The sequence below is a fragment of the Macrotis lagotis genome, chromosome X, assembly GCF_037893015.1.
Source record: "Macrotis lagotis isolate mMagLag1 chromosome X, bilby.v1.9.chrom.fasta, whole genome shotgun sequence".
NCBI classification, from domain to species: Eukaryota; Metazoa; Chordata; class Mammalia; order Peramelemorphia; family Peramelidae; genus Macrotis; species Macrotis lagotis.
Window position 1 is genome coordinate 449,651,993 of NC_133666.1, and position 16,085 is coordinate 449,668,077.

At 37.9% G+C, this 16,085-nt stretch overlaps 1 protein-coding gene across 1 annotated transcript in view; it reads left to right on the forward strand.

Annotated features, from left to right (window-relative positions):
- Positions 1 to 1,696: 1,696 nt before the first annotated feature.
- Positions 1,697 to 16,085, forward strand: part of LOC141501401 (C2 domain-containing protein 5-like) — a 119,466-nt gene continuing 105,077 nt past the window's right edge. Inside the window, 3 exon segments of the mRNA XM_074205317.1 lie at positions 1,697 to 1,878; positions 10,748 to 10,834; positions 13,752 to 13,923. Of these exon segments, the coding sequence (XP_074061418.1) occupies positions 1,789 to 1,878; positions 10,748 to 10,834; positions 13,752 to 13,923 (349 nt within the window). The 5' untranslated portion in view covers positions 1,697 to 1,788.

Below are 16,085 nucleotides of genomic sequence, written 5' to 3' on the forward strand. Positions count from 1 at the left end.
AAGTAGGACTCACAGATGCATTAGATCTGCATTTGGAAGATCTTTTAGGGAGAAATTATGGAAAAGTACAGAACAGTATCATGCAGATGGGCTGTTGTAGAGGGGTTGGGATCTATAGAGATTTAGGGATTGATCAAACAGTTGGGATTACTGATCCACCAAAATGCTTCAGTAAAACACAATTTATTGAGGTTACCACAATTCTCTCAGTCCCTTAGGTTTAGCAACTCTGTCATCTTCCTGTCTCTTACACCCCACATCCAATGTTGCCAAGCCTGTAGAATTTACCTTCTTAATGTTTCTTACATACGCTCCTTTCTCTCTTCTGACACTGCCTCCACCGCCCTTTCCACCTCACCCCTGGATTACTGGAAGAGCTTGCTGGTCGATCTCCCTGCCACCTAACCTTTCCCTGCTCTAGACCATCCTCCATTCAGTTGTCAAAATGATCTTTCTAAAGTATGTCTGACCATGTCCTACTCTGCTCAATAAATTTCCTTCTATCACGCCTTTCATAATCTGACTCCTCTCCACTTCTTTAATCTTCTTTCATTCCCCTGAGATCCAGAGACACTGGCTTCCTCCTTATTCCTCCAGTAAGACCTTCTTCTATTTCTGGATTACAGCTAGTGTCATTTGAACTCAGGTCTTCCTGATTCTAATCTCAGACCCTTAACCAACTGTGTCACTCTGGGCAAATCGCTTAAATGGTGCCTTCCTCAGTTCCCCCAGTTGTAAAATGGGGATCATAAGAATACTTGTGACCGGTTTGTAGGGAGAATTAAATATTTGTACAAGTAGGTAGCAGGCTTGCCTTCTGTCACCTCACTGGCCTAGAATTCCTCATCTTCACCACCCGGCTTCTTCCAAAACTGCTAATTCTCCCTTTCTGCAAGAAGCCTTTTCCTCTCCCTCTTAATTCTGGTGCTTTCTTTCTGCTGTGGCGGCTCTTGTTTGTATGCAGTGGTTTGCACATTTCCATCATTAGGGCCACGAGAGGGGAATGCTCTCTCTTGAGATAGTTTGGTTTTTTTTTTTTAGGCAAATGGGGTTAAGTGGCTTGCCCAAGGCCACACAGCTAGGTAATTATTAAGTGTCTGAGGTCACATTTGAACTCAGGTCCTCCTGACTCCAGGGCCGGCGCTCTGTCCACTGCGCCCCGGGGCTGCTCTCTTCTGCCTCAGTATCCCCAAGGCTCTGTACAGTGAGAAGCGCATAGGAGGACGATCACTGATGGAGAGACGTGGATTCCGAGGGTTAATTAAGCAGCCAGCGGGGTTGACGGGGTTCGCTCTGATCCGCTGCAGACTAACGGGAGACCCCCGGCCCTCGCTCAGCTCCTTTCTGGGGCGTCCGCAGCCGCAGCCTCGGGCGCTCGATGATTCCGCACTCGTCCTCGTCCCCTGCCGGTTGACCAATCGGAGCCTAGGCCCCGCCCCTCTTCTCCGGAGTGGATTCTCTTCCAGGCTTGGGACGATTGCCGACTTATCGATCCTCTCCTCTCCGAATTCCCCTACCCCGCCCGAGGCGCTGGTCATTTGTAGACAGAAAGGTCTAGAAGACATTTCGGTTTCCTGTCGCGCGGTTCCATACACTGGCGGGGGCGTGGCGCCCGCGCCCTCCCGGCCTCCCAGGAACGGCGGTTGCGCGCTGGAGCGCGCGCGCGCACGCGCAGGCTACTCCCGGTGTGGCCCCGCCCCCGCGCGCTCCCGGCCCCGGAGCTCCGGCTCGGCGCGGCGGCGCTCGTTCGTCTCTGCGGGGTCCGGGAGGGCGGCCGGGGCGGCCGAGATGCCCGGCAAGCTCAAGGTGAAGATTGTGGCCGGGCGCCACCTGCCCGTGATGGACCGAGCCAGCGATCTGACGGACGCCTTCGTGGAGGTTGGTGCCCCGTCCTGCCCTCCGGCGCCCCGTCTCGGGATGACCGCGTCGGGGGCGGCCGCAGCGGGCTCGCCCGGGGCCGCCTGGGCCGCGGCCGGCGCGCTGCGTGTGACCCCGCCGCAAGGCCGTCCCGCCGGTTCCGCACAGCCCCGCGGGCTGCCGGTGGGCGAGCCCCTGACAGGGGAGAACCGCAGGGCTTCAAGCCTCATCTTCCCAAAACGGGCACTCGCGGGCAATTAACGCGGAATTAGGGATTGTTTGTGGCAGAGCCTTTGGGTGCGGGGTGGGGGGGGTTACTCCCTTCAGGTCGGGAACCAGTGAAGTCACTTCACCCAATAATCACACTAAAAGCTATCCAAATTAACGTAGGCCTGGAGCCCCGAAGGGATTAATTCTGAGTCTGATCGAAGCCAGTGGGAAGGGAACACCTCAGGCATCCTTTGGCCATTGGTGCGCCAGAGGCTGCGGAGAAGGGAAAGAGAGATGACTCGTACTGTGAAGATTAAGGTGCCGAGACCTGGTCGTGCCTATGATGGGGGCGGGGGGAGAAGAATCAAGGATGGCTGTTAATTTGGCTAACCTGGGGTGACTGGAGGAATTGTGGTGCTTTTTAACAGAAATCAGGGGGGTTTGGTGGAGGAGGAGTTTTGGGGTAAATAGGATGAATTCCATATCAGGTACATGCATAGGTTGTTAAAAAGGGTGTTCATGATTTGAGTCTCTAGATTCAAGACAGATAATTTGGATTTTGGATATATAGACACTTTAGGTCTGTTGTAACTGTGTTTTTGGTCTTTATTTTTGGATCTCCATATGTGATTTAGAATTAGAAATTCGTAATTTAGATTTAAATTCATAATTATGAATTTAGAATTCATAAGCAGCTGTCTTTTACAACTCATCTCAGTAGTATTGGTTTTAATTGGACAGACCCAGAAGAAGCTACTTTGTTCAAAGCACTAAGGTAGGGAGGGATAGAAAGGGAAAGAAAAATTTAAACAAGATTCTAGATTAAGACTCCTCTTTTCATGAAATTTACAATCCAGTAGGGGATAGATGACATAAAAAAGTTATAATACAGTAGGTTAGAGGAGCAGAAATATTCTTTGTAATGTCTTTTGGGTAAATAATTTCTGAGTGGTGGAATGAGACAAAGTTTCACAGAAAAGGGGTCATTTGAATTAGCTGTTAACAGATAAGATAGGAATTATTTTTTATTAAAGATTTTATTTGAGTTTTACAATTTCCCCCATCTTACTTCCTTTCCCCCCCACAGTCTTTACTTTGTTTCCATGTTGTACACTGATCCAGATTGAGTGTGATGAGAGAGAAGAGATAGGAATTTTTAGGCAAAGCAAAATAGAGATCCATCCAGGCAAAGAGGCATAGAAATGGACAGATTCAAGGTTAGTTTTGGGGACAAAGGAAGTATTATGAGAGGATGTTCCAGGGTATCTTGAATATAAGCCCCCAAAAGTTAAACTTATTCAGGGAATAGGGAGCCACCAAGAATTTTCTAAGTAGAGAAATATGTTTGGACTAGTCTGGTAATATAGCAGGTAATGGTTCTAAAGACCTTCTTTATTCTATTTATTCTATTCTATTTATTTATTTATTGCAAGGCAATGGGGTTAAGTGGCTTGCCCAAGGCCACACAGCTAGGTAATTATTAAGTGTCTGAGGCCTGATTTGAACTCTGGTACTCCTGACTCCAGGGCCATTGCTCTATCCACCTAGCCGGGCCTTTTTAATTTTTTTTAAACATTTTATTTATTTTGAGTTTTACAATTTTCCCCCAATCTTACTCCCCCCCCCCCCACCACAGAAGGCAATTTGCCAGTCTTTACATTGTTTCCATGGTATACATTAATTCAAATTGAATGTGATGAGAGAAAAATCACATCTAAAGGTCTTCTTGACAGCACAGTGATAGCAGAAATAAAGAAAAATTGGAATTGACATCTTGATAAGTGATTAGCTATGAGAAATGAGGAAAAAAGAGGAGTCAAGAGAGATCAAAGTTTCATATATGAGTAAGTGAATGAATGGTGGCACCACCTATAAAAATTAGTTGAGTTAAATTAAGAGACATTGTATTGCAGCAGAAAGTGTTGCATTTGGAGTCAGAGGAGTTTGACTTCAAATCTTAGCCCTTTCACTTATTATCTGTCTGATCTTTAGTCAAGTCACTTAAACTTAGTGATCCCTAGTTTCCTTCACCTGTAAATTGAAGCATTTGAATTTGATTTTCTAAAGGATTCCCTTTTGCCTTGGATTCTTTGAACCTTTGACTAAACTACAAGCTCATGAAATAGGAAACAATGGAATTGTTGATTGTAGAGAAAGAAAGGATAGAGAATTTCCTACTTTAAAATTGCAGGAAACAGCAAAGAAGATAGAGAAGGAACATTTAAGAGGAGAACCAGGGTTAGAATAGTACTACAGGCAAAGGATAAGGTTTTAGAGGAAGAAGGTGTATAATAATGTTATAATTTGTTTAGGTCAAGAAGAGGATAAAAATTGAAAAAAAAGGCTAGGGGACATTATGGTCTTGACTTTGATGACCTGAGTAGTGAGGGTGAGGTGACTATGGAAGATGAACAAAAGGTTCAGGGGAAGGTTTTTTTTAATTTTTTTTTTTTTTAGGATTAAGGAAACCTAGCATTGTAGCTAAAAAGGAAGGATCCAGTGTCAAAAGAAAAAGATGATTACTAAATCAAGGTCATGATTTAAAATATCTTAAAATAGTTAATAATTTTTTATTCAGTATATCTATATTTATGTGTTTTACAGTCTGATGTAAAACTGATTTTTTTTTTGTTCATTATGATAGATAGTTCTTAAGTTGAATATGTGTTTTTTGGATATATATCAATCGAATATTACTGAATTCCAGATATATGCCATGAACTGAGTAGTTGTTTTGGAGGATACAGAACTATAAAATAGCTCTTGGTAGGTGGGGAACCAAAATTAATTCAAATGAAACATCAGTGAACAATAGTATAAGACATCAGACTAATATGAAATTAGTAGCTCAGGGGAATATACTTTAAATAATATTTACCTAACATTTAATAAAGTTTTATGCTCTTCTTGTAGGATATAAATGAAGGGATGGAAACTAGATAGCAATATACATACTTTAATTTGGAATTGGTCAGATGATCAGAGTCCTTATTGGTTAGATGCCAGCTAGGATCCATCCATAGAATGTTCCAGAAATCTTTGCTTGATCATAAGCTGTTCAAATGGTTTTTATCTACAATGCAGAAGTTTGCATCCTTGTCTAATTTTTTTAGATGTCACAAAACTTAGAGGGAGAGCCATCCTACAACATAACAAAATCAGGATTCAAAAGATTTTGACAACTAGAATATTGGGCTGAATTGACTAAGGTGAAATGTAATAAGGTTCAAAACATTAACTCCACAAGTACAAAATTGGGAGGGATGTGATTGGAAAGCCATTCATTAGAAAAAGATGTGTATTAATTGACTCTGATATGGCAGATATATGAATCAGCAAACATTTAAGTGCATAAATGAGGTAGGCACTATTTTGGAGACCCAAAGACAAGAATAAAGTAGTTCCATTAAAGAATTTACAGAGGCAGAATACAAATAAGTATATATAGAAAATAAATACTAAGAATTTTTTAGAGGGGGAACAGGATTCAACCAGGAATGACTTCATGTAGTTGTTTCTTGGGCAGAATTGAAGGAAACAACGATTCTGTAAGGGAGAGGTGATAGCTAGAGTGAAGATGTGGAGATAGAAGATAGAATATTGTTTGTAAGGAACAGCAAGAAAACTAGTTTGACAAAACTGTAGAATGTGGGAAGACGACAGGTGAATAATAAGATTGTAAAGGTTTGGGCTAGGTTGTGAAGCACTTTAAAAGTAAACAGAGGAGCTTTTATAATCCTAGAGGCATTGGAACCTTTGGGAATTAGAGTAGGGTGTGATGTGGTTAAATCTGCACTTGAACATTCAAAATAATTTTGGTAGCTGAGCTGAGGGATGGATTAGAGAGGGAAGAAACTTGAGCCAGGGAACCCAAATAGTAGGTTGTGGTAGCAATTTAGCCAAGAGGTGATAGGATCTGAACTAGGTTGGTACTTGTATGAGTAGAGAGAAAAAGAATGATAACAGAGATACCTTGACATGAGAAAAGACAAGATTTGTCTACTGTGTGAGGTGAGGAAGAATGAGCAGTCAAGGAAAATGCCAAGGTTGGGAATTTGAGTAACTAGAACAGTTGTACAGGAAGACAATTCAAATTTAGCTAGGAGTGAAAGGCATAGCTTCCAGGAGTAAGGGAGTGATAATTCTACCCTGGTCAGATCAAGAATATTGTGTGTTCAGTTCTGGGTTCCATGTTAGAGGAAGAAAATTGATAGTGTTGGAGAGTATTCAGAGAGATCAGTGAAAGGCATGTAGGTATTTGTGGAGTGATAGAAAGAAATGTTTGGGTAAGTAAGGGTGGAGTGATCTTATGTGGGGGAGGGGTTGGAAAAATCTAGTGAGGAGGTTAGTTTTGATATAGTAAGGTTTTGGAGTATCTGGGATTTCCCTGTTAGAAATGTATTTCACAACTCATCAATGCCCTTTTATTTTGTGCTCCTGTAAAATCTACCCCAAATACTGATTCTATATATTCTATAACATTGCATAGTATTATGGATTGGACCAGATTTAGGTCAACCCAAGATAGTTTAGGTTTCACTTTAGGAAGTAATTGTAGTCCAATCTGATAGAGAGTTTTACTTTGCCATAGCAGGGGAGAAATTTTTAAGAATGTTTAATGAGGACCCTTTTGTGATTCAGCTTCCTTGTATTGGTAATACTATTTGTTTGTGGACAGAAGCATTGGAGAGAGAGAGAGAGAGAGAGAGAGAGAGAGAGAGAGAGAGAGAGAGAGAGAGAGAGAGAGACACACAGAGACAGACAGAGAGACAGAACAAACTTGACGAACACTACGACCTTTCCCAGAAAAAACGTTTTAGGGAAAACTAGCCCACCATACATAGCTGGCCCTTAAAAGATATTCCTCATCTATACATATATTCCAATGAAGTATATAGGTCTCTCCACATGAGTGGCTCCCCTTTTTCAGTAACCTCTCTGATGATACCTTTAATTGCACTTTGTTGGAGGTGCATTAAGGACTATTCATACCTTCTATGTGTCTCTTTTTTGTCCTCCAGTGACTCTTGCAAATAGAAAATCCCACCTTCACAAAAACTCTGAAAACTAGGTTTATTAGGGAATTTACAGCCCTTAACAGAAGTTTATATTTTTAAAAATAGCCGGACAAAGGGAGGAGAGGCTACCAGGAAGGGGCAGGACATAGAAGGGGTACTGGTGTAGCAAAGGTGCAAAAAACAAAACAAAACACTTCCTACAGGGAGGAGCAGGGTGATGACAAAAGCCACCTTCTTTTTCCTTGGGAACTACTAGACTTTGAAGATAGGAGGTTCTGTTTATCTGCAAAGGACCCCAGCTGCTCAAGCATTACTCTAGCCTGGAACTCTAGACTTTGCTGACACCTGTCTTGCCTTCCAGGTACATACGGGAAGTCCAACCTGGGGTGCAACAATAAATTATGTCAGCTCAGTGGGAGGTTCATCCTTGGCACATTCAGTGCCTCCTGCATGCTTTGGGTGTCATGCTTCTGGAAAATATGGCAAATCCAGAAGAAAGGTTAGATTGGATTCAGGGCATTAGCCTCAATTTTAATTCTTCACACAATGTATTCCATGACTTAGAGCCAACATGAATTTATATTGCTGTTAGAAAGATTATGTTTTTTCTTTTTTTAAAAAATTGGTTGTTTTTAACATTCTTTTAAAAAATTTGAGTTTCATAGTCTCTCCTTCCAGCCCCTCCATTCACTGTGAAGGCAAGCAATAACTCATTTCACTTGATGTCAATGATGTGAAATCGTGCAAAAAATTTACATATTAGCCAGTTTTCAAAAAACAAAATGAAAAATAAAATGGAAAATATTATACATTAATTTGTATTCAGAGTTAACTCTCTCTCTTGAGGTAGATACCATTTACCCAAATGTCTCCTTTGGTATTATTTTTAGCAGAGTAGCTAAGTCTTGCACAATTGATCATCATTACAATGTTGTGTACAAAAATCTTCTGGTTCTGCCCACTTCATTTTGTGTCAGTTCATACAGATCTTTCCAAGTTTTTCTGAAACCATCTCTCTTTGTCATTTTTTTTTATGGCACAATAATACACCATCAAAGTCATACTTATTCATCCATTTCCCAATTGATGGGCATTCATTCCCCTCAATTGTTTTTTTTTTTTTTTTTTTGCCAACACAAAGAGCTGCTATGAATATTTTTGTTCATTTAGGTTCTTCTTTTTTTTCTTTGCTGTATTGAGGATACAGACCTAATGATGATTTTGCTGGGGCAAAGGGTATGCACAGTTTTGTAGCTCTTGGGCATAATTCCAAGTCCTTCCTCAGAAGTGATCTGTGCTTCAAGAAGACTGGAGTCATTCAAAACATTGAACAATTTCCCAAAGGCACTCCAGTCTGCTCTCCTCCTTAGTATCTGTCCACAATATATGATAGCATAGTTTGAACAGTAGTCATTTTTCAATAGACTATACACTTCTTAACAGCAAAGACCTTTTTTCCCCTTTCTTTTTGTTCTTTAAGATTTCTAGAACAGTTCCTGGCACATTGCATATACATAATGCTTGTTGAAAATCAATGAGTGAAACTGCATAGCATTTTCTGTTTTGGGTAGTTGGGCTAAATTGGTTATGTGTCACTCTTGGCAATTTTCTAGGACTTGAAATCCTAGTAGTTTATAGTTTCTGTAGTTATTTGTATTTGTAGTTATCTACATATAGGAGCATCTGGTGACTGTTGCCATCTATAGGGAAATTCTTTCTTATTTGGACTCTGCTTAAGGTATCCAAGTCATCTTGTGTTGTGCATTTGTCTGTTTTACCCTTTGCTTTTTAAAATAAATTATAGAATATCATCAAAAATCCTTTTATATTTGTCAGGGTAATATTGATTTCTCCATGAGAGATATGATACTTTGTTTATAGTCAATAAAACTGGCATTCTCTAACCCTTTTGGCCAATATTTTGATTGTAAAAATATGTTCTATTTTAGATTGTGGTTTGTAAAAATCTACTTTTTTCCTTCTCATATTTTATTTTATATATATATATGTATATGTATATACATAATGTATATATCTTGATTTTATGTAGATTATTCTCATAAAAATTTTACAGGTTTAGAGAATTACACATGTAAATTTAATATTCTCTTGGTCATATTATTATGGTAACTACTGGAGATTTTTCCAAGCCTTTTTCTTTCCTTCTTTCAGATAACTTGAGGAACCAATTCCTTAATGCCCTCGGAATTGCATTATTGTCTGTATACAATGCCTCTGTTTACTTAGTCTACTCCTGCAGTTCATCCCTCCCCTTTTAAAACTTACATAGTGTTATTTCTGCTTCTTCAAGCAACACATCTGAGATTATGATGTTGAGTTGAAGGATAATGGGGTTAAATTGAGATCTTCTCTGTCAACTGCCTTGGTCCAAGGAGAAGGAACTTTCTGAGCACACTGAACTGAAGCATGTTGACCAAAGCATGTTCTGGGGCAGGAAGTGCTGGGGAACATTCCTAGTAAGCATATTTTGGGGTGCACACCTGGGGACTTGGCCCATCCCTGGGTATTTACCTCAAGACATCTGGAGAAAGTGATTGTACTCAGGACCTGAGGGTGTTTTGACTGAAACTTCCTGTATCACTGAATTCAGTCTTATAAACTCTTGGATCTGTGCCATTTTTGTGTGAGCACTATAAAAATCTTACTTGGGGAAAAATGGCTTTGGAAGTCATTCCTTTCAGAGAGGATGCTGTACTGAAGGAACTTTCCCAATCGAGACCTTGGTGCTGAGTTGTGATTCAATTTCCCCAGCTGGCCAGATTTCCAGGCATTGGATTCTCCTTGAATGGGTAGCTTTTCTCTTCTTTATCTCATACCTTTCCTTTCCTTTATGTTGATTTTTCCTTCATATATGCATTTATGTAATTGTATATCTTTGGGTTATAAGTGTATTATTAATCTTGGGTTATAAGTATATTAATCATTAAATTCTCATTTAAAAACTTAAGACACAGTGAGAATGCCATTGTGGGGACAGGAAGACCAAACTGACCAAATTAAAAATCTGCCCATAACCCTTTTTGTTACAGTAGTCTATATGTAGTGAGCTTATTGTCACTTATAAAAGCTTTTTATAGATCTTTTCCATTTTGGGAGGACTCTTGGTTTTAATCAGTTTTTTTTTTTTGCTGAATTTTCTGTAAACCTTTTCATTCCCTACTGCTTCTTGTTGATTTATGTAGTGATACTGCTCATAATCTTCCACCATTTTCTTTTGTAAGACTTTTACAAATGAGTTATGAGTATTGCCTTTGGCTACCTGGCTACCATAATTCTCTGCTTAGCAAGAAGATCTTATCTTCAGAGGCTCACATGGTTTCCAGGCACTTTTTATTTTTGTTCATTGACAAATGATTTATGTTGCTTAAACTACCCTAGCAGATTTTTTTACTTCATATATGTTCCTTTATCCATTTTCCATATTTCAGCACCAGCAGCTTGTTTGATTGTTTTTCTGATTGTATAACATAACTTTATATTTATTCTTCTAATTTGACTCTTTTTCAACTTGGATATTACTGTACAAACTGTGTGCTTCATGAGATAAACTACTTTATAGATTGCTTGCATGTTAATTTTTTTGTTTCAAAATATACATTTAATTCTATGTGATTATAATAAAAAAATCTCTTAACTTTTAGGTGAAATTTGGTAATACAACATTTAAGACAGATGTGTATCATAAGTCCCTTAACCCTCAGTGGAACTCAGAATGGTTTAAATTTGAGGTAAGATTTTAATTATTCTTATAAATAATGTTTGTTAGTGTATTTCATTGTAATAATTTATAAATATGTGTGTGTGTTTAGGGGGGTGTTTCTCACACAAAAATGTGAGTAGCTCTTTTTCCAGAATGGTAATATCTTCCATACAGTTCTTAAAGACACATTATCCCATGTCTACCCCAAATATCAGAATCTTTTATTTTTGGATATATTATTAAAATTGACACACACACACACACCACACACACACACACACCACACACACACACATAAAAGAATAAATTCCTGTAACAATCTTAATTACTTGACTAAAAGGCAAACCTTGTGAAGAAGTTGTATTTACCAAATTTATTTTTGAATTGTTTCTCTTGTATTTTTCAAACAATAGTTTATACTTGAATTTTCTTGTATAAGGTATGTTTTTGACCCATCAAATTACTCTAAAAAGCCAGATCTTTGCAGGCCATACATTTCCTTGAAAAACTACAAACTAGCATTGTATTGTGTTTTTATTCTGTTAAACATTTCCCATTTGCATTTATTCTGGTTTAGCTTGATGCTTCTGACCCAGGGGTACCAAGTTTACACTAAAGTATGCATTTTTACAATAACCTGTCACAAATCTATGTGTGCAAGTAGACTTTCTGGTGAAGTGTAGAACCACTTAACTGCATATCTCTAGTGGCTGGCAGATAATAAACACTATATAAATGTTAGCTATTATTAATTCCTTTGAACATCCAGTCCTTATTTCACTTTGGATGATAAGGAAGAAAGGTGGGTAATGTAACAGCTAGCCAGCCGGCTCAGGAAGACTTCATTTCATATACTATATGACTTCAGGCAAGTCACTTAATCCTTCATTATCTATTACTATGAGTCTGGAGGGAATGGTCAAGGCTATGAGAAAGAGTATTTACCCTTGACCCTTTCCTCTTCAGTGTTTTCATTCATCAGTTGTATAAAAACATAAAAGATATTATCTCAAAGCTAATAACCAATAAAATAGAACTTTAAATTAAAAATTATTGCAGTACCTAGAATATTGAAATAAAGATGATTAAATTTAATAGACCTATTTGTAAAAGACCTTGAAGTCAAAAAAACAAATGCTTACAGATGGGAATACATGGTTTGGCAGTAGTTCACATAGAATCTCTGGTGGTTTTATTTGATTTATGTAAAAAGGCTACTAAAAATTGAGTGCACTGTATGTTGTGTTTCATTTGGAATACCTTATTTAAAAGATGTCACAGTGGGATAGTGATAAGTTATAGTTAATTGAGAGGAGAGTGATCAGAGTAGTGAATAGTTGAAAAAAACTGTGGATATTTCTCTTTGGGGAATAGAAGACTTAATATTTGAAACAGTGCAAGGATCTCACACATGAAGGAAGCATAAAACTGGCAGCCAGTATACTATAGGGGGAAAGGGCATGGGACTTGGAGTCAAAAGAGCTGAATTTGAGTTCTGGCTCTGATACTTTGTGACTTAATAACTTGTGTCTGAATTTCTTCATCTGTAAAATGGGGAGAATTAACATTTGTACTTGCAACTTACAGAATAGTTGTGAGGAAATACCTTATAAACTCGAAAGCACTATATAAATTATAGTTTCTACTGCTAGAATTTTGATAATGATAAAGTTGTTTCAAAAAACAGAATTAGTATACATGAGCAGAAGCTACAGAGAGGGCACATTTGAATCCGAAAGAGTAGATTTTTTTCCTCCATTATACCTGTGATTTTATTAGGAGTGGAGCTACTGATAAGAAAATAGCTTTTGTTGTAGATTAGCACCAGTTCTGTAAACTACGATCTTAGAGAGTTGTCTGGGGCACTGCGCAGTTTCAGGTTACACAATCAGGATGGGTTACAGGTAGGAAGTGAACCTCTGTCTCTCTGACCTCAGGACTATGGAGCTATCTTCTTTACCCATCCTACCTTCCTACTACATCATTCTGTTTCTCAAAAAGGACCAACACTTAAGAGTTGTTCAAAAAAGAAACAGGTTGCTTTTCAAAGTAATAGCTCTGTTTCTATACTGAGGAGTGTAGGTAAGATTACCTCTGAGATCCCTTTTAATTCAAATTCTGTGCAAGAAATGCTCTTGTTTTGCTAAGGCTAATAAATAGTAATAAAAATAATATTAGCTGATAATCACCTAGTGCTTTAAAATTGACAAAATGTTTTATGTATTTTATTTTGTTACACATTGGGGGATTCTGTTATCCCCATTTTACAGATTCTTATAATTACTGGAAGTAGGTTTTGAAACCAATGTTCTCTTTTGACTCTAATGCCAGTATTCTTTCTACTACTCTGTCTAAGCTAAATAGATTTTCCTAATTTCCATACTTCTACAGTAACATGCTTTTGATTATTTTAGACTGTGAAGAGCCTTTTCAATTTAGATATTTAAAATTATCTCAATAATTTTAAGTATGGAAAATTTTAATATATGTACTAAATTTGCCTTTTGATTTTCTAGTTTTGGATAATTATAAATAAATCTTTTTGATCCCTTTAGCTAATTTATATAGTGTTTATTGCAACTTGATATATTTTATAGATGTATTTTATAGAATGTGATGCTTAGACGCTACATATATTTATAGAACCAGATATATTTTATAGAATGCTATGATTAGATTAGTAATTAGTAATTAAACATGAATGTATGGAGAAGTATTTTATGCATTGTTCATGTTATATGGTGATCACATCCAATTTCCCATCATATCCCATTCTCAGTTTCCATTTAGGGTAATCACATCCCATTCTCAATTCCTTTAGAAATTTAGTAGAAAATTTTTCTTTTTTGCATTAAGAACTGTCATGTCCTCTTGTTATATATATAAAAAGTTATACTTTTTATAACTGAAGACTTTTGATGTTTCATATTGGGATATAATTCTAGGTGGATGATGAAGATTTACAAGATGAGCCTCTACAAATTACAGTACTTGACCATGATACTTACAGTGCAAATGATGCTATTGGCAAAGTGTATATTGATATTGATCCTTTACTGTATAGTGAGGCTGCTACAGTAATCTCAGGATGGTTTCCAATTTATGACACCATACATGGTAAGGGTTAATATTCTTAAAGTTTATTATGTCAGTAGATTATTTTATTCAAAATATCTTGTTATTTATTTAAAAAGAACTTTTAGCAGACATGTGACAATTTTAAATGTGATTGCTGGTCAGTGTTTACATTCTGGTAAGGAAGTGATTTATTTATATTTAACAAATATTTCTTAAGTGCCTACTATGATCAAGGCATTGTGCTAAATGCTAGGATACTTCGAGGCATTTCAGAGATGAGTCATTGCCATCAAAGGATTTACACACTTAGTTGGGGCTCATAGGATTAGGAGTATCAGTGAAATGCACGCAGATAAATTTAATACAAGAGAGGTAGTAAGATAGCAATTTACAAAAGAGTTTCAGGAATATTTACTTTGGTATTGTTGAATTGTTTCCAGTTGTGTCTGACTCTTCGTCACCCCATTTAGGATTTTTTTTTTTATGTTTTTTTGCAAGGCAAATGGGGTTAAGTGGCTTGCCCAAGGCCACACAGCTAGGTAATTATTTAAGTGTCTGAGACCGGATTTGAACCCAGGTACTCCTGACTCCAAGGCCAGTTCTTTATCCATTATGCCACCTAGCCGCCCCTATTTAGGAGTCAAAGATACTGGAATGGTTTGCTATTTCCTACTGCAACTCATTTTACAGAGGAAGAAACCAGTGTAAACAGTTCAGTGACCTATTCAGGGTCACATAGGTAGGATCTGAGGCAAGATTTGAAATCAGGAAGATGAGTCTTCCTCATTTCAGGCCTGGTACTCTATTCAGTTTGCCACCTAACTACCTATTTGGGGAGGGAGAGAGACTACTTTTAGTTGTGGGTATCAGAGCTATGTCTATATAAATATTATGTGATTTATGCTGAATTTTGAAGGAAGATAGGAACTCTGAAATGAGGAATGAAAAAATTATAGAAATTGAGAATAGCCTTTGCAAAAGTGGGGAAAACAAGAGATTATAAAATAAGGATAGGAAGACAATTTGAAGTAAGACTATGGAGTGGCTTAAATTCATGGCTCAGAGACAATTATTTTATATTAGAGGCAAAAGAAACCCCTAGAGATTTTTTGATGAGGTTTGGGACCTGTCTCTTAGGTTTTGGCAGTTGTGTGGAGATTGGATTTGATCTTTCCCCCTCATAAACTCACCTTTCTGTTGATGTGTTACAATCTTCCTAATCAGAAAGAAATAAAACCTTGAGTAATTTTTGATTCATCTATCTCCTTCTCCCTTTATATCTTATGGATATAGGATCTAGGCCATCTTCCTCACAACTGGCAAAATAATCTTCCTAAGGCACAAGCCCCCTTTCCTATCGTAAATCCCTTGTTTAAAAGCCTTCAGTGACCCCCTATTGCTTCTTGGACAAAATATATATTCCTTACCTTTTTGGAGGGCAATTTTACATTTTATTTGTTTTCCAATTATATAACAATAGTAATAAGTACCTATCATTTTTTGTAAGGTTTTGTATTTTACAATCTCCCCCTTCCCCCCCCCCCCAAGGCTGTCTGATAGTCTTTACATTGTTTCCATTTTATACATTGATGTAAATTGAATGTGTTATAAGAGTAGACATAACACCCCCGCCCCCCCACCCAGAAGATGAGAAATGTCAATAATAGAGAGAGAGGGGAAAAAAATGTACTTCAGTCTGTGTTCAGATTCCATTGGCTCTGTCTCTAAGGTGAGTTGCTTTTTTTTTTTAGATTTTTTTTTCAAGGCAATGGGGTTAAGTGGCTTGCCCAAGGCCACAGGGCTAGGTAATTATTAAGTGTCTGAGTCCAGATTTGAATGCTCTATCCACTGCGCCACCTAGCCGCCCTGAGTTGCTTTCTTTATCATAAGTCCACCAGAGACATTCCTTACATTTAAAGCTAGCTATAAACTAGGTTCAATCCTTTCTTTCTAGACTTGTTTTACATTATTCTCTTATTGTGTTGTAGCCAAACTGGGCAACTGTCTTTTTTATGAAGCTGGCATTTTATTTCCTGCCTTCCTTCATTTTTACAAATTATTTTCTAATGCTTGGAAACTTCTCTTTCTTCATTTTTTGCTTCTTTTTAGTTTTTGCAAGGCAATGGGGTTAAGTGGCTTGCCCTAGACCACACAGCTAGGTAATTATTATGTGTTTGAGGCCAGATTTGAACTCAGGTACT